The sequence below is a fragment of the Nyctibius grandis genome, chromosome 5, assembly GCF_013368605.1.
Source record: "Nyctibius grandis isolate bNycGra1 chromosome 5, bNycGra1.pri, whole genome shotgun sequence".
Classification (NCBI taxonomy): Eukaryota; Metazoa; Chordata; class Aves; order Nyctibiiformes; family Nyctibiidae; genus Nyctibius; species Nyctibius grandis.
Genome location: NC_090662.1, coordinates 85,567,912 through 85,594,720, shown reverse-complemented (window position 1 = coordinate 85,594,720; position 26,809 = coordinate 85,567,912). Strand labels below are relative to the sequence as shown.

Below are 26,809 nucleotides of genomic sequence, written 5' to 3'. Positions count from 1 at the left end.
CATCTTCCAGAGAAAAATTAAGTGTGTATATGTGTGTGTATTTAGTACATCATTACGACAGGGATGCATGGGCAGCATTAGCTAATAAAAAATGAAGCATACAGAGGGAGGGACAAATTCTGCCCACGGATGTGTGCATGAAGCTCCCATTGAAGTCAAGGAGAAGAGCAGGCATAGAGGCAAGGGAAGAACCCTGGATCCTTGCAGGTGCTGAAGTCTGCATGGGAATTGAAGTCTTCCTTCACTCCAAAGGGCAGAGATTGGAAAAATTCACAGACTAGAGTGGATCAGGGAGAACTGCAGCTGTTTATACCTCAGTGGAAATTTTATTAAGCCCAATAAAGATGGATCAACTTCCTCCTGAAAAAAAACATACAATTGATTTGGAGTTCTTTTCATGTCTTTTGAGCTTTTTAAGTCTTTGGGTTTAAGTTCTAAGCTGTGCCCTACAGCCACGAGAGCTAATTACTTCCTGAGATTTTATTATTATTTTACATAATCACGTGCCTCCAATAGCTAGGGCTTTCAGCACATTCATGGGCACCAGTGTCAGTGCAATACCTCTCTTCAGTGTAATAGAGGCTCAGCCTGATTCTTCTGTGAATTGTGTCCCCTTAGTCTCCTGGGGGATCAGCCTGTCCTGTTCTGCCCATCCTAGTATGCAGGTGTTCACTTAGCTGTGTGGCAAACAACCACTAGTATGTTTTGGGGGTGCAGAACTTTACTTTTAATTATATTTATGCTGATGCTGGGGACTAGACAAGCTAAGCCTTACTGCATGACTGGGAAAATGTTGTGGTTTCTTTCTTAGGAGATAGCCTAGATAGCATGTCAACTTCTTCGTTAGGGCTGGAAGAAATGTAAGCAAAGGTACAGCAGCCTTCATAATTTTAATACCTTCTAGGGAAAACCAGAAAAGACTAGTCAATATCTGTAATGCTGCTGCTGTGCAGTTGAGTCACACATTAATAAACAATTGCCAGGAAAGCAGAGACTCTGTTCTTGCTTTCTCTTTACATGTGTGTAGACCCTCTTTCCCAGGATATCCTGCGTGGGTTGTGATTTTCATCTTGTTTCATTTTTGGTGTGCCACCTCTCTTCCTCAATTAACCCTTCCTTGCCTTGTTGATCAGTTGTAGCAGCTCTTTCTGACTTGCTGTAAAATCCTTCTTTAAAATTTACACAGCAGATTTCATCCAGAGATCTCAAAACTCTTCACAATGGTGGGAAAATGTCACAATCTCCATCCTGATTAGTTGGGGAAACTAAGGTGCAGTGTCTGAACAATTCACGCAAAGATACAGAGCGTGTCAGCCAGAAAGCAGTCTAGATGAGAAACTGGGTCATGTAACTCTTAACCTATTTGCAGTCAGTGGATTACAGCTGATCTGGTTGAGGTCAGTACCTATGCCCGCACTGTACAAACTTTTGTAGGAAGCAAGCAGTGTCTCATCATTCTGCTTTGCTTTTGCTTTCCTTTTTATTTCTTCTTTAAAGTAATGGGCTGGGCCAGGCCTACCTGCGTTTTCATTTAAAAATCCTGACTTACACTGTCTCTCAGAGCTCATAACCAACCAAAGAAAAGGAGGACCTCAGTGTACTCATTTCCTGTAGAATTGCTACTTCCCATCAGTTTGTTTCCAAGTCAAATAATATATTTTACTGAGGAAGTCATTCTTTCTCTAATAAAGAATTAAAATATCTTAGGGACCTGACCCCTGCCAAATTATTGAGGATTTTCCTCTTTTTATTTCTGTGGACTCTGTCTTGTCTTCTGTGCTTTGAAAGGTACTGACATGAGAGCCCTTAGAAACCAAAGACCTATGTCCACAACGTACGGCAAATAAAATGACTGTACAAATTTCAGAAAATTCCCCCTGTGACTGGGTGTCTGTTCCTGAGAGGAGAGTAGTTAGATGTCTGGGCCTACTTGATCCACCTGATTTTTTCCCTGTGACACCTCACAGGGCACCTCTCTACTGAGTCCGTAATAGCACTTCCAATAGATTACAAATCAGATGCAATGATTTCCAGGCAGTATTGAACCAATCTGGATTTGAATGTATACCATAAGCCAAAAGATGTAGTTCCTTTACCAAGAGATGTAGCCTTGATTAAGACTGAATGTAATACTTCTGAAAGAAGTACCATAAAACCAGGAAGAGCCACAAATAAAGAATGTTGTTTTATTTTCTTGTGTCTAATGCTGCTTTTAGGTTCTGTGGGTGGATTATTCCATGAAAAAGAGAGATCTCAGATAAGCAAGACTGAAAGAGCTGAGGGGGTGGTGAATGCATTGTTTCTTCATACTCAACTTTGATGCAACAACAACAAAAAAAATCTCCCAAATGATAAATTGCTGTGACATTATAAATAATCTTTCATCTTCTTTGGTGGTCCACAGAGTTTATATAATTGGACGGCTAAAACCCTTCTTTGTTGTTTCTTCCCTTTTCATTAGTACAGTAGAAGACTATAAAATTGTGCAGCCAGAAGGGTTTTAACAATTACTGAGTCAACATTTGAAAGTCTCACTCTATTTTATCATTTCGTGCATGTGCTTTTTATGAGTTTTACAGCGCTGCAAGCGTTACTTAAGCCAGGTCCATTGTAATGGCAGGTCTGTAACTGCTCTTATTTCTATTTTATTTTGCTTTCCCTGGTAACATGTGCCATCAGCAAGAGTCACAATTCCACGTTCACAAAGAAATTCCAAGCTTGAGATTATAACTTTTAGATAAGATTCAGGAGTGCTAGTTTCAGTTTCTGAAACTACAAGTCTTACTAAGGAACCTTTGGCAGGTCACTTAATATGTGACTCAGTTTCCCATCTGATAAACAGAGTTAATAATACTGCCTTTCTTTGTGAAATTTTGTGGCTAAATTCACTGAAGAGTGCAAAACACTTGGGCAATGTGATCTCTTACACAGAAAAAAACCTAGATCTAAATAGAAGATCCTTCGGAAAAGAGCCAGAAATTCTTTTACAGCAGTTATAGGTGTAACATGATCTGGACTGTAACATGGTTTGGACTGAGATGTAGACCGTGTGCGCAGTACCTATTTTGAAGTACCATGGCATTAATATGCAGGAGTAGAGCCTAGACTACAAACAATTCATCATGTGCAAAGCTCTGGGTACACCTCTCACTACTGCCAGTGGTTTCTCTAAGTTCTTCCAGCTCTCTGTCATCCATAATGCCTACCTACCTCATGCTTTCCACATTTTGAAAGACTGTGGATGAAGATCTTATAACACAAGCTATTCTGATGTTTATTATGGTAAGAGGCAGAGGAATTGCACAGAAAGATTACTTTTACAAAATCTTCACTCATGTCAGATATAGGATAAGACTCTTTACCATTTTGGAGAGCTAAGGAAAAATATCATAATGTTGAATGGATAACACCTGGCACCACCAGTGCGTCTGATAATTAAAGATGTTTTTCTGTCATAAACAGAAGTGAACTTTTGTTGCGGGATAATAGTCTAGCAGCTAATCTGTCTCGTACTTCAAGATTTGGTGCATATTGACCAAGGTATGTGTCTGAACAGTTGATATTTGCTGGGGCTTGCTGAGAGAAGACTTCTGCCTCAGCAACACAAACCACATTAGATGGTATCACAGGCCCTACTCAACAATCTAAGATAAAGATGAGCTTATCAAAACTCAATCTGTGTGAAAATACCACCTTTAGAGTTTAGATGAGGGAATTTTTCCCACAGAGCAGGATGGTAAATAGCTGGACGAATTGCACTTGGAGAGGAAGAGGGGAAATGGGACACTAAAAAGGACAATTACAGACAACCGTCTGTTTCTTTTTACGTATTGACACTGAAGGGAACAAAGGTAGCCGGCACTCTGTCCATCAGTGTACTTGTAATTCTTAGGTGTAATTCTTAGAAACTGACGAGCGAGTTTCTCCTTGCAGTCCATATGTAACCGTGTTTTGCTCTCTCCAGCTACTCTACAAACGCATTTTTTTCACCTGGCCTTTCAGTTCATTTGGAATAAGAAAAGCAGGAATGTGAAAAGATGTGCCTGAACACTCCTCCTCTGGTGTTCTACACTGGCTGTATCTCTGCAGGCATAAAACTGAGAGGAAAAACACTCATATCAGGGGAAACGGGGGTAGGGTTAGGGGAGTAGAAGAGTGAAGAGTGGACTGCTTCAGTAAAACTGCTAACCTTGAATTATGCAATCGGAAAAACAGCTCTTGCCAAAATACAATTCTAACGGAGTTCAGAGTACTGACAGCATTTGCCAAATACCCCAGCCAAAAGGATGTCTCAAAGAGGGGGAGGAGGGATCCGTTGCCATATGCCCAGCATTCACAGTATTCTGGGAGAAATGTGGAGTCCTTCAGGCGTGGAGGCGTGCGCATGGTCTCAGGTGCACCCTGAGCATTGGTACCACGATCCAGCACAAGATAGGAGCAGCGAGGTCAGAAGCGAGTAGGCAAACATATCAGAATGTCTTTATTTCTCAAACCTTCCAAGGTTTTGTTTCATGTTTGTATAGTAGTGGGAGGAGCTCTGGCAAACATTATCAGGCTGTTCTACATATGTTTTGACTCTTCTTGTTTTATGTTTCTTCTATGAAAGAGACTGCAACCAAGTTCTTGTCATTTTTAGATCAATGTTTTGTTAAACTATGACAGCTATCCATGACAGAAAGCCAAGTAACTTTTGCAGCTGACCACAAAACTGAGTCTGACTTGCGGTGCTTAGTCATTTTTTGTGTAGTTTTTTTTCTACATGACACATTCCATGTGGGTATGTGTTTTTCATTGTTCTTTTAAATATAATTAGAACATTGCTAGGAGCTGTGGTACAAATCAGTCTTCTCCAGCAGATTACTTTCTTTGATTAATAAAGTTTTAGAAACTTCTCATCACATTGTGGCTATTGATGAAACCTCTCTGGTTATTCTTTGAACAATTGGGCTATTGTGGGATTGATTTTTGCCCATTACAATTTTAAATGACCCAGATAACAGAGCTCTCACTGCCCCTACAGAGAGTCTCTTCTGCAATCCAATAGAAATGACCATTAGGATAGTTTTTCCCAACCTCTGCTGAAGGTCTTCATAGAGGAAAAAGATGTTTACAAGATGTCTTTCAGCCTTCTGGGGCCTGATGCAAAATTCAGAAATTTAGAAGAAAAGGAATCACTTCATCTTTAGCCAGTGATCCCTATGCTTCTTCTCCTGCAAGAGCAGAAGTGTAAGTTCCTTACCATTTGTTTCTCTGCTTTATGCAGTCTGATTTTTAGCAGATCTCACAAGCAAGACTTTGCAGCACTTCCTTGGGTCTGGACCAGCCTTGCCTGGTCTTCCAGCCGTATTGATTGTAGGCCACAATTGATGCCACTCATGCATTGCTCATAGGATGAATAGCATTTTATACCTTTGGGGTATGGGGCAAATCTGAAATGAAGGGCTTATCACTCTGCTTATTTTCTTGTAGCTCTAAAAACCTGAAAGCGTGTACAATTTCATCAGCTGAACTCTCTCCCCCATTTCTTTCTCTACCCAGAAAGACAATTGGATATAGAGCTTGATATAATGATAAAATAAGTTTAAGGCATAGTCCAGTGTAGCGTGCAGGAATGTGCCACTGCCTCCTGAATTGTGGTGCTGTATCACAACTACTTTATTAAAGTGTGCTGCTGAAGCCAACATGCATGATCACTGGATGGTACCACAGCTTGCTACTGTTTACACAGCTAATCCAACACAGCGGAGGGGTGGCAGTTTTAAAAAATGTGTAATTTGCTGTTTAATTAAGATAATGATGATAAATAGATCCTCCTTTTGTATAAACGTGAAACCATTGTGGATCTCTTGTCTGGAGTTCTTAAATAAGTTCTGAGAGGAGGCTGGGCTAGCAATGTCAGCAGGGTGCCAGTTTATTTGGGGTCAGGGAAAAAAAGGGTTTTTTTCCTTTGTTTCTTTGGAGCTTCCGTAAATACTTTCTCCATCAACTGAAAGACTCTGTAGGAAAGGTAAAGAGATGCCTTCATCAAACGAAAACCAGTAAGTCATCAACTGAATGCTTTCAAGCAAAACAACACGGGAATGCTGCTTAGCCCCTTTCGAGTATTTTGTAATTGTAAAAGCATTTCTGTACATCAGGATTGGCGAAAATCAGCTGCCGTGTGTTTAATGGGAAGAGCATAGGACAGGAAATCAGAACGCTACTTACATACATATAGTCAGGCTTTTGCATCCTGCCAGGGTGTCGCTGGTCACTTTCTGCTCTCCTGATGCCATTGCAGAGGCTTAGGAAAGAGCAGGCCTTAGACTTATGCTTGCCTGAGTACTTTTTAAACTTAAACATTTCTAAACATTAACACAGAAAAGTACAGCTGGCTGTTTTGACGTCCTCTGTTTCAAGTCAACATAGTGCAGAAGTTCTTTTTAACTGCCACCTTATCGTTGCTCATTGAATTATATTGTCATTCTCTATGTTTAAGTAGCAGGGAGTAGATTGTCACCATGTTGAAAAGGTGGTCTCCACGCTGACCCGTGCTTTTTGGCTGTCCAGAGAGCCACCTCCAAGCGCTGGGGTTGAGCACCGTAGCCTGGCAGCTCACCACTCACCTGGCATCCCTTCGCAGCCCCTCTTCGATCATGCCTGCGCTCTCTCACATCATCTAATGTGACTGTACCTGAAAATGCAAAACTTTGCCCAAGATGGATAGCGGCAGAGCATCTGTAGTCTTGTTAAGTCAGACTCTGATAAACGAGCTTTACCTGGTGTGTACGTTGCAGACAGCATGCTGGAGTATTCGCTGACCTTAAGACTCAATCAGATCAGTTCGGCAGAGTGTGGTTCTGAACGTAACTGCCTCTGACTTCAACAGCTGCATTTACTGCATAAAGAAAAAGCTGTTAAGCCCGTGCCCTTTGCGCTCTCAGCTCTGTTTCTCTAAGAGGTTTATACATGATTCAAGAAAAGACTGCAACAGAATAACTCCCCTCCCCCATAATATACCCAACAAGAGGAGATGTTCTTTTATATTTTAGGTTGGTGGCAGCATTTTCAAATGATTTCTGACATACAAATTTTTGAAATCTATCATTATGAAGTTGACGGTAAATAGATTTTTTTTGAGAGAAAACTGTTGACGTGCATTATATAGCTGATATCCATTTGGAAGAAATACAAAGTCAACTTATTCCTGACTTTCTGTCTGCTGACAGGCTGCTTTGGAAATGAGAGCTGAGTTAAAACTGGTAGATCAAAGAGTTTGGTAAAGCTAAATGCCTGAATAGTTCAGGTGCTTATTCGAAGCTTCTCCAAGCTTTCTGGATCTGCTGTGCCTGGAAATGTTACAGAAACCCTTTTGCTTGTGATAGGCTGACTCCGGTGTATGAGCTTCTCCTGCAAAAACTGAGTGGATAACTCATCCTTCACACTTTTGGTGGTGATGTGTGTGCTTATAGACAGAGCACCAGGAGTGCGGAAGGGCTCCACGATGAAAATGAGCGTGAGGAGAAAGCAAGTTAACCTCATGTTCCCTAAACTCTGCGAGCATATGAAGTTGAGCAGATTAGCCTCCTTTCTAACTCTCTCAAGAAAATCTTTGTGAAATGACTTACATGAATTTGAACTGTTCTTTGAATTGCAGATGCAGGGACATCACATTGCAGGAAGCGTTTCTGTATTTGTGTTGTTCTCTTTTCTGTTTTCTTCTATAATACAACCCAGTGACATTATTAGGCTACACAGAATAGTTATAAAGTCTCTGGTTGCCATGTGAAATCTGCAAGTTTTTTTTAGTTTGTTGATCTTTACAGTCATCAAGAGTGGAATAGAGCCACAAAACAGCAATCTTTCATTCAGGAAGAAGCTCAAAAGAATTTTTTCAACTGGAGCCACTTTATTATCATTCCGTATCATGTCATTTTCTTAGCTTTGCAAAAGGCACAGTGCCTAACATTTTGAAACGTTAGTATGGCTTTCCTGAAAGATTTATTTTTAAACATACGATTGTCAGGAAGATAGAATGTTTATGAGTAAAATTCATTGGGAAAACAGAAACAGTTGGAAAATGGAACACCTTTGTATTTGTAAAGTCAAACAATCCAGGGGGAAGCGAGGTGTTTTGAAGAGAACGTTGGAATTAATGGCCCTGGCATGTTGTTCTGGCAATGTCTTTGGACACCGCTGCAGCCTGACAGATTAATTGGCAGCACGCACTAGCCTGTTGCAATCCAGGGTTCACAGATAGTTCTGACTAGATGAATGACGGATGGGGTGTTAGTAGGGTTGGGCAAAAAAGTCTGGACAAGAACACAAACTGCTGCCCAAGTATCATGCTTAAATCAGGCTGACCCTTTCCCAAGGTCTGAATAAGTTTGTACTACAGGGGTGTTTTCCCCCTCTGTGGGCTGCTTCCTAAAATATTGCCTTTTAAAAAAAGAAAAAGGGCAAAGTCACCCATGTGTCTGCACTTTGTTTGCAGGCTGGAAATAGAGTAAAACAATAAATACATTGCAAAAGAGCGTGTATCATCTAAACTTCCAGTCTAGCTTTGCAATCCCGGGGACATAGAGAGTTGAAGTATTCTTCAGATGTGCAGCCAATTTTATCATGCCTAACTAAACCAATCTTTTCAACACTATGAAGTTTGCTCATCGCTAGCTAACAAGCATGTTTTAAAAAGGACTTGGTAGAGTCTGCAACCATATCCCTTCCAGAAAAAATATTATTATGTACTCTTAAATACCTGGCTCAGTCAACTGTTGTGAATGAATTGTTATTCAGCTTCCTTATCAACCTTCTAAATTACCTATGAGCTTTGCAGTTACAATGTTTAATTATTTTCCTGATCCAAATCCCATCATCTTGCCCATATAGGACAAAACAACACTGGAGACCCTGACTCAACAACTGGCAGTAAAACAGAGTGAAGACGGGAAGTTTAGCCACGCAATGATGGATTTCAACATGAGTGGAGATTCTGACGGTCAGTACAAATGGCTTATCCTTATTTCCAGGTTTGTGTGTACATATCAATGGGATCTGGAGGAAAATCCAAGTGCTTTGGAGGCCTGTGAGGAGTAAGAGCGGTTAGCAATAAGTCACTATAAAACAAGGCAGGAAAAAATGATTCATCGTGTGGTGCTTTAAGTCTGGAGGTGATTTTTAGCCTTCTCTTTTGTACACTGCATTTCTCAAGACTGGACCAAGAATGTTTTTCTGATGGTAAAAGGGAATAAAGGAGGCAAATAGATGTGGGATAAATGAGATCACACAGTGAGTCCATGAATTATAGACCTGATCATCCATAGATGATGCATGCTCTGCATTTGTAGGGACTTTCTTGGTTTGATGAAGCAAGCGTAATGTTCATTTCTTTCTCTGCTGTTGCTTATGTTCTTATGGAGAGGTAAGCACAAAACCAGGCATATGTGTAAATGTTCATTTGCTGGTGAGAGACTTGCTTAAGAAGAAACGCCTGATGTTGCCATATATCACCCCCTTTCCATCACAAAAAAGGTAGAAGGTAGGTAACATAATACGACCAGAATTCTGTAAGCAAGAAAGCAACAAAGTAAAAAGAACATCTGCATTGATAAGTGTTGGGTTTACGTTATTAAGTAGTAAAAGATGTTTTAGAAAAGCTGTTTAATGCTATGTGTTGAAAAAAACAGTTGAAACTTCATCAAGTCTATACTAAGTTGATAGTGAATCAATAGAATAACTGAAAACTAGACAATATACAATACATGGTATTTCCTACTGCTTCAAGTAAAGAGAATAAATACCATTAACGTGTTGTGAACACTGCCTCACTGAATGTGCAGCACCTGACATAGGTTACTGATAGCAGAGGAAGCTGCATAATGTAACACAAGCTGGGAATGTTTTTCCTTCCTTTTTAGGAAGTGCAGGAGTTTCAGAGTCTAGAATTTATCGGGAATCCAGAGGACGGGGTAGTAATGAGCCCCATATCAAGCGCCCAATGAATGCATTCATGGTGTGGGCTAAAGATGAACGGAGGAAGATCCTTCAAGCCTTCCCTGACATGCACAACTCCAATATCAGCAAGATACTAGGTAAGAATGATAGAGCGCTGTTCTTTCAGTAGCAAAACTCAAAAAACTTTTGACTGAATAGAGCTGAGTACTTGTCACAACAGAATTACCATCTCTAGGTCATCTATTTTGCTACTTAATGACGGCACCAAGGACAACAGCAGTAAGAGCTTCCACCGTGCTGCTCAGCAGTATGCATTAACCATAACTTGATATGTTCTTGTGTCTTGGTAATTACTGAGATTGTGGTAGTGGTTTTGATGTGAAAACATGAACTGAATAGACAAAACCAGTCCATTTCATTGGACTGTTGAAGAAGCACAAAATGACTGCTGTAATTTATTTGCCCACGTATTTCATATAACTAGGTTCTATGGGGTAGCGCACCACAGTATTTGATTTGTGCCATAGCACTTTCTGTTCAAACCAGTGGCCATAGGGGAAAGATCCTAAAATACATTCTTGTATTTTATACACTGTCAGTTTTAAAGGATTTTTATTATGTTCCCGTTATATTAAATTTCCCTTTAGTAAATGATCCCTATCACAAGCTGCTTTTACTCTAAATATTCTGAAAAAAATCCTAAAATCAAAAAAAGAAACATCAGAACTATTTTCCATATCCTCTACTCTTCACATCCCAAGCAATATTTGTCATGAGCATCATCTACTGAATTTCATGCCATAGTCTTCCAACTTTTCACTACTTGCTCAAATTCCCAGGACCACATTCTGTCCTAAGTTATTCCTCTGTGACACACTGAATGATGCAGAAGGTGAATAATGAGGATCTCTGAGGCCAATTAATTACTCTTCTGCAGAAAAGAAAAACAACACCAAAACTGTGACCAAATCAGAGATGTTGCCTTTTTACTGATAGAGACTGTGTTACAGGACCTAAACGTCCCTCAGGCCAGTGGGTAAAAGCTTAAGCAAGGAATGTGTTTACCTCGGCTGCCAGTATCCGTGGTTTTGCAGACAACTCGAGAGATGTGGTACAATTGTAAGGGCAGCATTAACCAGATGCAGGGCTGGTAAATATGCTGAGTTTAGACTGGTCAGAGGTTTTAAGTTTAGCTTGATTAGAGTGGTATGATGAAAAGTTAGCAGGGGGCAAGGGGAAATGAGATACAATTGGTTGGAGAGGCAGAATGTATTGGCTGTGGATGGCAGATGTGACAATATTAACCCGTGATTAAAAGGGTGGTACAAGATGATTAGATTAGTTATGGGAACAGGATTAGAAGGCTAAATTGGTTATGTTGATGGTAAAATACCCTTATACTGGTTAAAAGGGATTATACTGGTCAGAGGTGTATGATGTGATTAGACTGAGGACAGGGCAGTAATAGTTTTGGTCTGTTTCTAAATTGAGAGTAGACCTGGTTAAAGCTGTTTTTAAATAATCAGCTTCAGAAATATACAAGATCATTCTGAATGGCCCTTTTCATATAGAAAGTACAAAGAGAGCTTGATGTTTTCCCTCTTAACTGATTGTTTTGGATAACAACCTCCAACAGCACGCTGCTAATTCATTCTGCTTAAAACAGGCGCTTGAGCTGGGCTGACATTTTACGCAGTCTCTGGGGATCCTGGTTGACATTTTAAAGGGCTTCTAAGCATTTTATAATACCCTAAAATCTGGTTTTAATAAGCCATTCTGCTGAAATTGTTAACATAAGGAATCACCTTTTACTATTTGGCGCTAGATCAGGGAGATATGGGGACATCTTTTTCTGATTAGATATACAGTAGTTGGAGTAAAATGTGCAAATTCATTACAGATCCTGTTGAGGTGACAGACAGTATAGCTGACTCCAAACTCTTTCTGTTTTGCTGCCAGATATGGGGAAAAGCAAGGTCTGAAACAGTGAGAGATTATGTTTCTATTTCTTTCCAGCATCACATTTAATTCTTTTATTCCACCTATGCAATGGAGAGGGATGTCCTGACATCTTCTTTCTTGACAGAAACGCTGCAAAGGTCTTCCCTCAATTGCAAAAGGCCAGTCTTTTGAAGTCAGCGGGGAGCTCTCTGTTAACTGGCGTAGGGTGAGCAACTAGAAGCTTACAGTTCAGCCAGGTATTAGGGTCTCTTTATTAGAAAGCCACAATGTTTCCGTACCGTTTTTTTTTAGCAGCACTGCTATACATTGAGGTCAGAGAGCTCGTTGTCACGGGGAGTAGCTTAAATGGAGTTGTCACCAATCGAGGGTCATTTTTATAGTAAAATGAGAGGAGGTGCCTTTCCCAGCACTAGAATTCTCTAGGGATTGCGTTTGACACTGTGGTACTATGTTTTGAGCATAAAAATTAGATACATGGATTTGTCACTAAATTCATCTGTGCATACGTTTGTCATCCATCTGTTCATTGCAACTTAAACTTGTGGATAATGATTTTTTTTTTAGTAAATGTTAAAAAAGTGCTAAAATGGGTCTGCTGGACCCTATTAATTTAATAATGCATTGTTTAGATATTTTTGTAAATATTTTAATTAATTTCACTGAGAAATCTGCATAAAGAGATTAGGAAAAGATGAAGTTAGTATCTAACTTCAGAAATTCTCTTGTGGATGTGTAAGTGTGTGAATACAACCCTATACCCATACCTATACATTACACAAGTGTTTCTGTATGTGAGGGCATTTTTTAAACATAAAATTATCCTGATTCAGATACTCTGATTGAAAAATATCAGTGTAATGGACTAAAAATTAGGCAATATTACGAACAGATGAAAATTCTTGTCAGAGAAACTTGGCTTAAAATCAGCGGTAAGAATATTTGCACGCGCATGTGTGCCCGAGCACGAGTACCGGGGCACTTGTTGGGGCATCTCTTTTCTGCCCTGGACTCAAATAGACGACCTCTACAGCCGTGTTCACAGTCATTGTGTGGGCACAGCTCTAACTGCCCTAGCTCACTTTGGGGGCAGGAGCCATGTTTGGTGCTGCAAAGTCTTATAATTCTCTCACTTATTTTCGAAATACTTCAACCACCAGATGAGGGAGAGTTGTGCGAGAATCCTGCTTGTCGTTAGGTATGCATCCAGGGAGGGGAATGGGTTCTTGTTTTCATAGTCAAGGAGAAAAGCCTTGCATATTTGACCCACTCAAAGCTTTCTAACACAGATGGCGAGCAGAAAGCTCACACAACAGTGTAAATCTTCCCCTAAAAAGAAAGATTTTTCAAGATTCTTCAATCACACCTTGTTTGGGCTTGGGCTTGACGCTGTGCATAGGTACCTGTGCCTGCTTGTGTGTGTTTATAGACACGTAAAACAATGGCAGATAAAGCTATTACAAATATATTTTGTCCAAACACAAGGTATTTTTAACCAGTTTTAGTATGTTGATTGATCATACTTATTCATAGCTTAGCTTGCCTGTGGGTGCAGATTCAAAGATCAGAGCTCTATATTCTTCAAACTTTGAAAATTTCAGATTAAAACCAATCAGAGAGCTGGTTGGATTTTGTATATTACTAAGAAAATAAGTGAAAATGATAAAATGTAAAAAACAAAGGTTTATCATCAGAAAATGTGCCCTTTTTCAAAATTTATCTTGACAGCATTGTTTGTTTATTTATGATACTTCAAAACATACTAGTAAATTATATTTAGTATATTTTGTAAAAATGGTAAAGTCATAGTAAGAGGAGGTATCACTGCAGAAGGCAGCTATTAAAAATTTGCTAGGAAGAGAGGTGAGACTGCCAGGATTTTTGTTGTATTGAGTTTGCAGCTTAGGAAGGAAAAACATAACGAATTACATTTATGTATAAATATTGTATGTGTAACTGTATGCATCAAAATTTCAGTTTTTATGGCCCTGATCCTGCAAAGACTTATGTGTTTGCCTAATTTCACCCACTATTTACAGATCTTTTCACATGAGGGGGTAGGAATCTGCCTGCCCAGATCTGACTGTGGGATTGCAGCAAGTGAGCTAGCAAAGGAGGAATCGTGCTGGGATAGAACATTTTCATGGCAATTTGAAACAACTGATTTTAATCTCTACCTTTCTGTCTGTCCATCTGTCTCAAAATATATCTGCGTTCCTGCATTGCAGGTCCCCTCACAGCATGTAAAATGAATATCAAGATTTGTTTAAAGACTGAGGTTTTCAACTTTATTATTCATAAATATAAACTGATTCATGAGCAGGAAATGGGGCTGGGGCTGTTTTTCTAAGCCACTGGAACTACAGCAGATCTGTCATTAGAGGACTCTAGATTTAGACTAACTTTTAAGATTTTCTTCATATGCTAGAACGCCAGTGTACCAATGTCTACGAGGTAGAATTTGAAGGTAGACCTACATCTGGGCATCTTCCAGTAGAGCTCATACTCTTTACCCTGAATTCTTAACATCGTTCAACACAGGCCCTATCTATGTTTCCATCTTACGCAGCATTAGTAGGTGTTAAATGTTTTGGCAGTCTCCACATGTTTATCACTGTGTCATTTAGCCCAAAATCTAGGAGGTACTATGTGTGGAAAGTTGGCGTCACTTTTTCTAGCCACACTCTTTGCCAGAAAAAGCTTGGAATAATTTCTCTGCAGGAGATAAAGCTGCTGACCAGGATTCTGGCTGCAGAGGTTTTCTACCCTGTGTAACACAGAGCCCTGCCTCAGATCCCCATGCACAGACGCTACCTCTGTGTGACATACAAAATGCCATGCAGGAGTTTGAGCGTCCAAATCCTAGAAACCATCTAGTCACGCTGATATGGTTCTGCGCCTAAGCTAATAACAATGTAATTAAACTGTTTCCCATTCCAGAACTAGCTCAAGGATCTCTGCATGTTACGTGTTGTAAACATCATGAAAAATGATGGGTTTGACTCGAAAGTAATGTTTGCTAGGAAAGGGACATCCATTGCTCCTCTTCAGAACAGAGACATCATTATTTACGAATCGATTATCTCTAAGTGAGAGGTCAGGCTGTACCAGCCTGTTAGCCCTTCACTCCAGAAGTCCAAACTGCAGCTTGGAATAAAGATTCAAAGAGCAATGGGGAAAACAGTGTCAATCATCAGAAGGGTCCTTTCTAGAGGGAACCAAACTGTTTTCTTTCCTGGGAAGGGATAACTGCGCTCTCTGTATTGCGAGTCTTAGGGGCACAGTGAGCTAAGACCAGCCTGAGTAACAGCATGAGCTAAGTACAGTATGAGTAACCATAAGAAATCAAGAACAAGTGGAAGTCAAATATGACATTATGAACCCATTAAATTGAGAAACTATTCGAACTTTTTTTCCAATGGGAAAATTGACTATTTTCCAATAAAGTTTTCCTTCTAGGACACATGTTTCACAGCTTGGACCATTCCTGTTATTTGAAATGTATCTTACCCTGAAGCATTTCTGTAGTTCATGGAAAAATAAAATAGGGTAACTGATTCAATAAATTTTACTTTCTGCTCCCATATTATGTCCTTTAAGAAATACTAGTTTATAAATTTCAGAAGGTATTTGAAAACAATTGTAAAGTCTTCATTATTTCCCTAGCTCAAATATCCATACTAACATAGGCAGAGCGTCAGAAACAAGGCTGCCAGCAATTAAGCCATTAGTGCAGCTCCATGGAGAGGTGTGCCAGTATCCCAGTGCTCTTCCCTTCATGACACATACTAAATTCTTTAAGTTGGAGCCGGCAGTGTTCACCAGGGCTTAGTCTTGGCCTTAAAACCCCACTGAGACATATGGGATAATTTATAGCTTTTAGAGGCACTGCTTCAGGGTCTTTGCAGGCTCCTGTATCCAACAGCATAGCATTTACGATCAGTTCATATTCTGCTTCTCACAAACCTGGAAGCTAGAAAGATACAGTATTTGTCCTGAAAGACTAAGCTGTAGACATGTGCATATCCAGAGTTTATACCTTGATCCAGCCGTGGTGGAGCACAGCAACTAAATCGCAGCACATGGGAGTGGTGCCTCCTCTAGAACAGGAGGTGAAGACAGGCCTACAGCCAAAGGAAAGTGGGGGGAACATAGCAGAGCAGACTCTTGTTTATCTAAGGGGGTTTTGGCCATTCCACTAAAATACACTGCCTTCTTTTCTAAAACAAAGTGTCAGGGATTGCTTATTATCAGGATGATGGTTCTACTCCACCTGAAAGACATAATAACTCAGTAAAATATTGAGTCAAAACTTCCAGTATCCTCTCTCTCTGCCTCTTGGCCATACCCAAGATCTTTACCAGTCAAATACAAACAAGACCTGACCCCTGTCTAGAAGCTCTGACAGATTTCCAGCCCAAAGCGATATGACTGTAGGTATCTTGTTCTGGGTGACCTACTTGTTTCTCTGCCTTTCAGTGTTTGTGGATGAGTAGAATCTCATTTCTCGTTCTTTTTTTTTTTTTTTTGTGACAGGATCTCGCTGGAAAGCTATGACAAACCTAGAGAAGCAGCCATACTATGAGGAGCAGGCCCGGCTCAGCAAACAGCACCTGGAGAAATATCCAGACTACAAATACAAGCCAAGGCCGAAGCGTACCTGCCTTGTAGATGGCAAAAAATTACGTATTGGCGAGTACAAGGCTATCATGCGCAACAGACGCCAGGAGATGAGGCAGTATTTTAATGTTGGGTATGGGACCTTTAGAAACTGCCACTCATTTCAGCAAAAAAAGATTTCAGGGAGAATTCTTAATTCAGTGTGGTAAATGTTATATTTTATTAGCAAGAACATTATATATATTGCTAACAGAATATGAAGCTTATACTTCAAAACAGTGTGTTCCAGGAGGAAGTTAGGCAGTTAGGGATTTTTTTTGTTGGCTCTGCTATATACTCATCTTACAGCTTCGGCCAACTGTCTCATTTCCACTCTGATCATGCAAAAGAAAAAAAAAAGCTTGAGATTTTCCAATGAAACATAAGCCTTCTAATAAAGCCTTGTAAGAAGGCTTTTTCTTACTTTATTACGAGGCCTTAGAGAGTATATCTGAATTAATCTATGGTAGTGCCTCTTGATCCAAAAGCCAAAAATACAAGTTTGCATTCAGTATGATCTGTGACAAGTGGTCTGCAAAAGGGCTGCTGAGCATACTGAACTTGAGCTGGAATATGGACTTGACTCTGTTAATTCATGTCAGGCATGAAGTTGTCTGCATTGTTCATCGTGACAGCATTCGTCATGCTAGGGAGTGTCTTCAGGTGCAGTAAGCTAAATGCTTTGTGTTGAGCATAAATTTCAAGAAGAGTGGTTCTGATAAACAGCTAATAGATCAGCTTGATACAATTAGATTAAAAACTGCCTAGAAAACTAGCATGTATTTTCCTTCTGGAAGGACTCCTTAGTTTTGGTTACAGCAGATCAAAAGAATCGGAAGTAGTCAAATATTCTGCAATATTTCTGTATTCACTCCAGAAAATTAAAAGCTACACGGTGGTCTTAAAAAAAGCAAAACCAGCAACGACCCTCAGAAATAATGGAATTTGTGTTCTGTTTCATCTGAATTTGGAATAATTTTTATATTAACTGAGTTGCACACCTCTCTAGTTAACAGCTAGAAGTAGCAATAAAGGAGAGAATATCTGTCCAGCAACTGTTAAGTGTCATCAGACTGTCTTTTAAACAGCTACAGTGTGCATTGTTATTATAAGCCGCTCAGCAGAGAAATTTGAGCTGCTTAACCCTGTGGCGCTGGCAGGTCCAGTGATCCCAATGGTAAGCACTGAAACAAACACAGGGAAGTCAGCCAACATTTGGCATCAAGAGATTAAAAAAAAGAGGAGGGGGGCCTTCTGGAAAAAGAATAGGTGGCAACAGAGCCCCCAAAACACTGCTTATCTGGTTAACATTCGTGCTTCATCATGGGAAAAAAAATTAACCTTGTAACATTCTGCATATTATTTAGCTTTCCAAACAAGGCTGACATTGGAATCAAGACATTTCTGGAGATAATTTGCACTGGGGCATTAGAGCACAGAACCTGGGGTGAAATCTTTATAGAAGTTACTGACAAAGTGGCCAATGACTGCCGTGGGGTCAGTGTTTGATGCTGACAGTCACAGCACTACAGTTGCCTTCCTGCTTTTAGTTCCCCATCTGCTGCATCGCCCAGTATGGGTCATTTAGGGCTAAACTTCTAAACACCAGTCCAGCTCCTGCCTGGGCACCAAAATAAGTCATTGGATTTCCAAGAGCTGTGGCTATGCCAGCTGCTGGGACATGCTGAAAGCCTGTCTGAAGGCATCACAGTGGGAAGGACTGGGCATTTTTTGCAACGCTTGGACTTAGTGCTTCCCTGTCTCATGTCCTCATCTTTAATGGTAGTGTGGCAAGCTCACCTCACTGGACTGCTGAGAGCCCTGATACATTAGTATATGAGGACTGCTTTGAGATCCTCTGAAGTGGACATCCTATAGAAGTGGAAAAATACTGTTCTTAAATTATTTAATATTTGAAAAGCACTCTGAAAAGCACCATTTAAGTGCAAAGTGTTCCTATTGTTAAATATTAAAAGCAATTTAAGTGTGCTGAATCTTGTTAAAGAAATGCTGACTCCAGAAAACAAAAGCCTTCCTATTGAATTAAGAATAAAATGCAAATTAGATCCACTCCCTACTTTAAGAGCTGTGTCTTCAGCTGAGACAACTTCTACTTGTTTCAGAAACGCAGAAACAAGGACTGTGCGGAGGGAGGCCTCGCTCAAACAGCAGGCAGGAAGTATCTGAAAATGCAGCAAGGCATTCCAAACAAATGTAAAGCTGTTTGGCGGAGGAAAGTCTTTCAGGATCACTGTACTGTGCAAGGCTTACTGTACAGCCAGGGCACAGGCAGGCAGGGGAACAGGGGAGGGTTTCATTCTTAATTAAGAATGTTCATCTCAAGAGACTCTGCCCTGTCTCCTGTGGCAAGGCTTTTCAGTGCAGATGGACACACCGCTGATGACATTACAATGTGCAGCATGTACTGAAGAGTATTACTGCAATGGAATTACTTCATGCAGCAAGGAAACAAAAGGAGCATGAATTTTAAACCTCTAGGCTTGTTGGGACCCTGAAGCTTCTCAGGGAAACAAACGCTGGTATAACACAGCCAGTGTTCCTGATGCAAAGGGAATTTCTATGGCCTGGAATAATTCTTCTTTCATTGCTGCAGACAGGTTTCCAAGGCTTAGCCGCTGTATAAAGGCATCCTGTAGAGGATTTTCTCAAATGCTCGTGTTGCTTGCTTGCTTTTTATTTATCTTTAAATAATGCATGCTTCCGTTTTAAGTCTGCCTTTTCCCAATTTTATCCACCTTCCTTCAAAGGTTCTGCTTTTCACGAGTGCTACTCGCTGTGGAAACTATCACCTTCCAGTGGGAGGCCCTTAGCGATCATCCTATAAACCCATGTTGGCCCCAGAAAGCTCACTGTTCCTCTCCCTAATAACGGCCAGGTCTCTGAGTGAATGTGGAGTAAGCATTGCCTCTTTGGAGAGCCCTGCCTTGCTTTCTTCTCATCCACTGATACTTTGCTACAGCTTTCCTACTTTCCCCATTCCTTTTCAAACTACTTAGCCCTCGTCGCATCTCTCCTGTTGGCAATGTGTTACTTTTATGTCTTGTCCTGCCATCAGCTTGGGTTATTGAAAAGGAAGATTTTCAAAATACACGGTTTTTAAGTTGGACCACAATTGAAAGGATGTTTATTTTTGGCTAGCAGCTCATGGGGCACCCAGTTTACCCAGTAAAGAAGTTTGCATCACAAACAGGCAAGCTGAAGCTGTGTAGTTCAGGTACAGCTAGAGATGTTTACAGAGATTGGGTTTTCTTATCAATGAAGTTGTTTTGGGCTTGATGTTCATTTCAAGAGCATCAGTTGTCAAGTCTGGAATATTGATATAAGGGTTGTCTTGCATGGGTCATCCAGGAGCTTCCTCTGCATGCCCGAGAGCATATGCTATGGACTTGCAAAGTGCTGTTATACTTACCCTCCCTTTACTCTTCCCAGTATTCAGACGTCCTTTTACTTTTTCTCCACGGCAGGCAACAAGCACAGATTCCCATTGCCACCGCAGGTGTAGTTTACCCAGGAGCCATTGCCATGGCAGGAATGCCTTCCCCACATCTGCCCTCCGAGCACTCGAGCGTGTCCAGCAGCCCGGAGCCCGGGATGCCCGTCATCCAGAGCACTTACGGTATCAAAGGCGAGGAGCCTCATATCAAGGAAGAGATGCAGACCGATGACGTCAATGGAGAAATCTACGATGAATACGATGAGGAAGAGGATGACCCTGATGCGGACTATGGCAGTGACAGTGAAAATCACATTGCAGGGCAAGCCAACTGATCAGGGTCCAAATATCTCGTGACCTACAGGACTTCAAGGAGAAAAGAAAAAATAAATAAAGCCCCATCTGGTTTATCCTTGCCAGTGGCCAAGCACATTAACTTTCTCATACACTGACTGTTACTTTAACTGTTAGTCTTAACTAGTTGGGACATCAGCTGACTAATAGACATCAGCCTGCATCAGAAGAAAAAAGGCTCAGAAGAAAGGAAACAAAGACAACGACGACAACAACAACAGAATGATATAAGCTATGGGTAAAATAATGCCAGTAATTCAGCTGCTATACCCAAGCACTGAAGTCTTACCCGTCGACCTTTTATTATTATTTTTTTTTTTTCAAATAAACTTTATGGCTGTTTGTTCTACAATGTTCTAGAAATTCTCACTCAGGTACACAGTGCCAACAAGTGGCTTGTGAATGTGTTTTGTTGTTTTGTGCTACAGTTTAAAGAGAAATAATTTTTTTTTGGTAATGCACCTGACAGGAAAGAAAAAAGATAAAATTCCTTTTACCCCACCTTGTCTCCTCTTCCTCCTCCTCCTCCCTGGCAAATCTGGGTCAGAAGAGTGTGTGTGTGTGTGTGCGTGCGTGCCTGTGCGTGTGGCTGGCAAGGAAGGAAGTGGGGAGTCTGTTTCTGTTAACCCCAACAAGCAATTATTTCCTTTCAAGAGAGGACTTCTCTTCATCAGTTGCACACCATACTGAGTCTTTGAGCAAGTGCCAAATTTGTACTAAAGCGCTGAACTAGTCCAATTTGCTTTTTTTTTTTGGTTGGTCTCTTCTTCTTGTTTTGTTTTTCTTTTCCTTTTCTTTTGCTTCCTGCTCTGTCTTAAGTTAGGACAGTGTTGTATCTTAGACAATCCCTTGAAGAACCTGATATACCAGCAGCTGGTGAGATTAGACATATATTTTTGGTTTTGGTTTTGCTATTTTAAAGGAAACTGTAGGTGCCGTTCTCAGGTGAAAAAAAAGAGAGAGAGAGAGACATAAGAAATTTAGAGAAAAAATATTTTATGGTCTTGGGTTTTCATGTGTGCGTGTTTATGGTACTAATAAGAATAATATTGGACTATTGTGAGCAAAAAGCATGTTCCAGAATGAAGTCCAGCACCCTCCAAATGACTTGGTCTGTAAGGAGCCTTTGCTTTTAATTTACACTTCAAGTGGCAGCATATACAACATAAAAAAGGCTTGTCCAAAATGTGATTTGTTCTGCACAGGACAGGGCAACTGGAAATGTGCCCTCCTCGCTGAGTGTAATTAGGTTATGATGATGTCCAGTTTTGATCAGCTTGTACCTTCAGGGTGGCTGAGTACTGATCTCTGATTCAAAAGGTGATTTTTTTTAAACAGACATTTTTTCTCCTTTGCACTTGCAGAAATCCATTTTTATCAGTGGGATGTTAGTGTAAGAAGGAAGACTAATAGCTATGAAGAGATTTCCATATTGAAAGTGGGCATGTAAGAACCCGAACCTTTGCAGTGCCGAGTTTCCCTAGCTGCTGCCTCTCACAAGTGAAAAATTGTTCTCCTGGGCTGAAATATTTTCAGTGCTTTTCTAGAGCCCTTACGTATGTTGCTTGAGCAGTTTTGCCTTCCTTGGGCAACCGCAAGCAGGTGAGGAAGGTAGATTTATGCAAGGGTAATCCTGAGCAGAAGTTAGCCTCTGTATTTCCAATAAGGTAACTGAATGTGACACTTTATTTCAGAAAGAAAGAATGTAAATACAAGTGAATCAAAGAGTCTCTTTTCATCTCCTCACTCTGATCTTCCTGTAGAAGGAGAGGACCCAGGTTCGTGTAGCAAGACTGAAGCATTACATCTAAACCAACCAACCAACCAACCAGCAAGGCTACCCCTAATTTCAAACAGCAGCTATATCCAGGAGCTCCTCTCTGGCCTGGAAAGGAAAGTCTTAGAATCTTACTGAAGCAAAAGCCTTCTTCTGAGTCAGTTTCCTAATTGAGGATGCCACCTTTTTATTCATGTTGCTCCCTGGTAAATTTCTCCTTCTAGAGAAAGACTCATTGCCATCATTATCACATTTAACTTGTAAAATAGCCCCGTGCATCTTAGTGCTGGTGAGATCCCAGCCCAAGCATTCACCAGAACCATGGTCTTCAGTACTTGGCAACACTGATTTTGCAAACGGTCCCTTAATCAGGCAAATTTAGCCCTTGGTGCAATCAGCCATTAGTCTAGGTGCAGGATGAAAGGGACAGGTAGGAGGAGAGACTGGGAAGGAGGATGTGGGGGTCTTTCTTTGCCTCTTGAAATCCCACTTGAAGTGTAACTTGACCTCTGCAGACCTTGTGCAAAGCAAACAAGCAAATGCCATTGAAGACTTAGGACAATACTCCGATGAGCAGTTTGGACGTGTGATAGTTTTACCCTGCAACATCTGTTTTATTTTTCTCCTGTTTTCCCTTTGTTGATTCCCACCTCTGCCTCAAAAAATTCTTTTCTATTTTCTCTCTCTCAGAAGATTTGCTCTGAAGTTATGCTTGGAGTAGCTGATCATATCCTCCATGTCAGAGAGGGTTGGTTTTGTTTGTATTTTGTGACTGTGTTGGGGTTTTTTTCAGTTGAACTGCCTCTTCTTGCTAGTGTTGTAATGGTAATTATAATAATAATAATAATAATAATAATGGTCAGCTGTTCCCAGATTAGTAAATTATGTATAATTTATTTTAACCCCCCCCTTCTTTTTTTAACTTTATTTTATTCTGTTCTAATTTGGCAGTGCAGCAAATGAAGCTGTTAGGCTATTTAAAATTAATACCCCTCCCCACCTTGCCTTTTTATATATATATAAATATATATATATATACATATGAAAACAAATTGCTTCTTCTTCTGCTCACACCATTCCTCTTTCTTTTATTTTAATTTTGGCCCCAGCCATGTCAACTTCTGATGTTTATTATGATGAAGTGAATTAATGGGAGTGTTGATTTCAATCTTAATTAACTTCTGCTCTCTCATCACTCATTTTAGTTATTTAATTTCACCAGTCATCTAGAGCCAATTTTTTTTAAGCACTCTGTTTGGATAAGAAAGAAAAAAAAATAGACAATTGTTTTTATATCATTATTATGTACAATGTGAAAACAGATATTTGCTCCTTTTTTTTTTAAAACTTTTAAATTTGTTCCCTGTCTTTGTGAACAAATTACTTCTGACTCTTGTGGGTTCACCTCACATTTGCTGGATGCTTGATTTCCACCATGTTATTGAGACTCTCTGGTTTAATTGTGTCACTTCGGGCTACCAGAATACTTTGTTTTAGCTCCAGGTAGGTGCCACTGCGGCAGGTGTGTTTGGAGCAAGTCTTAGATGTGTGGACTGGAAAGCTGGCCTCGGGGAAGTCAGTGGGAAAAAGGCCCTTTGACTTCAGCGGGACCGAATTTTAGCCCCGAACTATGGGCTGCACTGCAGGAGACGCTCCTGGAGGTAGCCCCGTCTCCATGGGCAGGGTTGGTCCCGCACCGGAGGAGTGTTTGTGCTGGGGCTGAGGGATCGAGCTCTGCTCTCGGCCACGGATGGTGCGACAGAGCCCTTCTCCAGGAGTGCTCTGCTTTGCTCACTGCCTTGGCCTGGACTAGGGCTCAGATGAACGCTCATTTTGTTACCATACACATTTCTGTCTGAGAGACTACGCTAGAGCCTGGGGTTCGGTCAGGCTTTTCGAATGGGTAGCTTTAGCAGACTATCCACGTCCTTCATTTGGATGTTGAAACCGATGCAGCAATGTTAAAAAGAAAAAAAGGAAAAAAAAAAAAAAGGAAAAAAAAAAAAAAGGCTCTGGGGTCCCAAACCATCAAAATACTTAACGCCTGTGCTGATGTTTTGTTGGGTCCAAGGATGAGCGCCCATGTGTCTGTCCTTCAGCAGTAGAAGAACAGATTTGAAAATGAGGCCCTGTTGGTCCCTCTTTAATTTCTTAGAAAAAACAAAATGAAGCAAAACATACATTTATTAAAAAGATCTTCTTGTCTTGTTTCTTTTTTTTCCTGGGTTCTGTGCCCTGGAGCACATAGAAGAACCTGGATAGAAGAGATTAGGATCGTATTAACCTAAAAGCACATCAAGGCCCTAATGCCGAGGCGGGCTTCGTTCCCCTCTTCTCTGGGAACCTGGTGAGCGAGGATGGTCTTGGGGAGCTGCCGGGGGGGCGAGCAGGCCATCTCCTCCTAAATCAGGGGAGCTGCTTATGCCGCACGTCTCGTGAGCTTGCAAAAGAGCACCACCAGCAGTGGGGAAAAGGGGAAAAGAAAGAAGAAAAAAAACTGAGGCACTTGCTTCTAAGCTCAATTAAATAACACAGAGTATATCCTTTTTCAATTTATTCATGCCTTATATTAGTAAAATAGGATTTTTAAGTGCATTTAACATCTTTATTTAACCGTTCCGCTATATTAATCAGGCCCCCAGAAAAGAACACTAGCTATTATTATAGCATTTAATTAGTTTTGTAACCAAATCCTCTTATTACGAATGCATATGGAAGAAATTCTTTCTTCGAAGACATTATTTTGAAGATTTGGTTACTGCAGTAGACTCTCTCTTTAATTAAATCATTTTTTAGAAAGTAAATTGTCTTTAACCTTTTTACAGCACATTTTCAGAGCTTTTTCTTTTTAATCCAAAGAGATGAGCTGTTACTGTCCCCGAAGAAGCCTCTGACATCACGTTCATAACATCAAAAATAATTATACTCCATGGAAACGTAGACCTTAACTTAGCAAGAATTCATCTGCTAGAATGAATGGCAACTGTATGATATCTCGTACGTTTAAGGGCATGATGTATCAGATAGGAAGTGTTTTTGTCTGCCCACTTCTCAATGGAATCATACCTTCAATTTTGCAAAGAACTGTGTGTAATTCACTAAGATGTGGATTCAAGTGTATCCTCAATTCACAGGGCATGGGCTGGCTGTTTAGCTTGGTTTATATTTACATTTTTTCAACTTTATCTTAACTTGTCAGTTTCCCAGATTGAAGAACATGTCAAGTTCATTTTTTCTACTGACTGATTTCTCTACTCCCCAGTGTTTTTGTCACTGGTTTGCTGAAACAGTATTTATATAGCTCCATTGGCTCTAAAGCTCTTACTCCTTCTAACATTTTGGATTTTACAAGTGAAATGAAAATAGAAAAGAAATAGAGACAATCAAATGCCTGGAGCTTAAAACAAAGTATGTGCAACCTACCATCTCACTTGAAATTTAATAAAAGAAATAATTATGTAAATATAACATAGAGTTATAGATTTATATTTTGTTCATAACACATAGTGTAATATAAGTTGTATATTTTCATGTTTTGGTTTTATGTTATCATTCATGCCACAATAAATAAAAAAAAACAGGAGTTGATGTACTCTTTAAAAAAAATACAATGTGGGTTGCCACCATCCTGGGTTTTTGTTTTTCGTTTTTGTTTTTTTGTTTCTTTTGCATTCCCCTTTTTCAGTATTACTGCCCTGCAAGGCACCAATAAAACAGCAAATGTGTTCTTTACCTATACTGTGGTCTGTTTCCCGCTTATTATAGCAAAGGGTGTGCTAGTTAATTTTGTTGTCAGGACAACAAAACACCTGGGCTCAAAGAACAAATACTGAAGATTTATATTCAGCTTACTACTTTGCTCCAGAATTCAAGGTTTTCATCAAATCATCATGGGAAAAAATTTCACCCCATCTTTAAGATATCAGTATTAAACCAGAAGAACAGGTTGGTTCCTGAACAATGTAGGACAGTGCGATTTCCAGTTCAGAGCCAAGGCACCTCATAAACGGGAATGGTTGAATCCAGAGGTTTGGCCTGTGCCCACCTTCCCAGGTTACATTCACTTTCTACAGGCTTATGTGTTCAGAAACCAAAGCAAATTCAGGGAAATACCCAATTATAAACACCGATGACACAAAGCTATGAAAAAAATAACTCTGCTCATAGTTAGTCAAAATGTCCCAACATGCTGCCTAAACAGTTCATGAAGTTTTGACAGCAGCATATGGCACAAAGTGGGATGAAATGGATTTGTACCTGGTTTTGACAGTAAGTTATTCTGATGGGTGCTTACTCTCAAGTGCCTACAGCTTGACAGATGCCATTCTATGGTTCCAGATTTCCTACAGGGAAAAGGCAATATTTGGGAAAGCAGGAGGTAGCTGGTGGAGGTCCTATGAAACTGCCCACACTTCTCTTGCTTGCCAGGTTGTCCTCTGTGCTCTTCCTGTGAGCAGGGTGACATCTGAAACATCCCATCAGCAAATCAAAGGTCTGTTTTGGCAGTTTTGTGATGGAGCCTGTGCCATATATCGCCTGTCCAGTGGAAGTGGAAATGATCCTCAGCAGAGCCATATAATGCAACACTGAGGCCAATAAATGTCAGCATCCTTTAACCCCTTAAAGTCCCTTTATCCATTACTGTCATCAACATGTGACGAAAGGAGCACCTG

General features: G+C 40.4%; 1 protein-coding gene across 5 annotated transcripts in view; it reads left to right on the top strand.

Annotated features, from left to right (window-relative positions):
• SOX5 (SRY-box transcription factor 5) overlaps positions 1 to 25,842 on the top strand; it is a 488,455-nt gene extending 462,613 nt beyond the window's left edge. For all 5 annotated transcript variants that reach the window (XM_068401092.1, XM_068401094.1, XM_068401093.1 and 2 more), the window contains 4 exons: positions 8,869 to 8,977; positions 9,897 to 10,070; positions 16,429 to 16,645; positions 20,037 to 25,842. In XM_068401092.1, the coding sequence (XP_068257193.1) occupies positions 8,869 to 8,977; positions 9,897 to 10,070; positions 16,429 to 16,645; positions 20,037 to 20,340 (804 nt within the window). In that variant the 3' untranslated portion in view covers positions 20,341 to 25,842. The remainder of the gene's footprint in view (positions 1 to 8,868; positions 8,978 to 9,896; positions 10,071 to 16,428; positions 16,646 to 20,036) is intronic.
• The last annotated feature ends 967 nt before the right edge of the window (positions 25,843 to 26,809 follow it).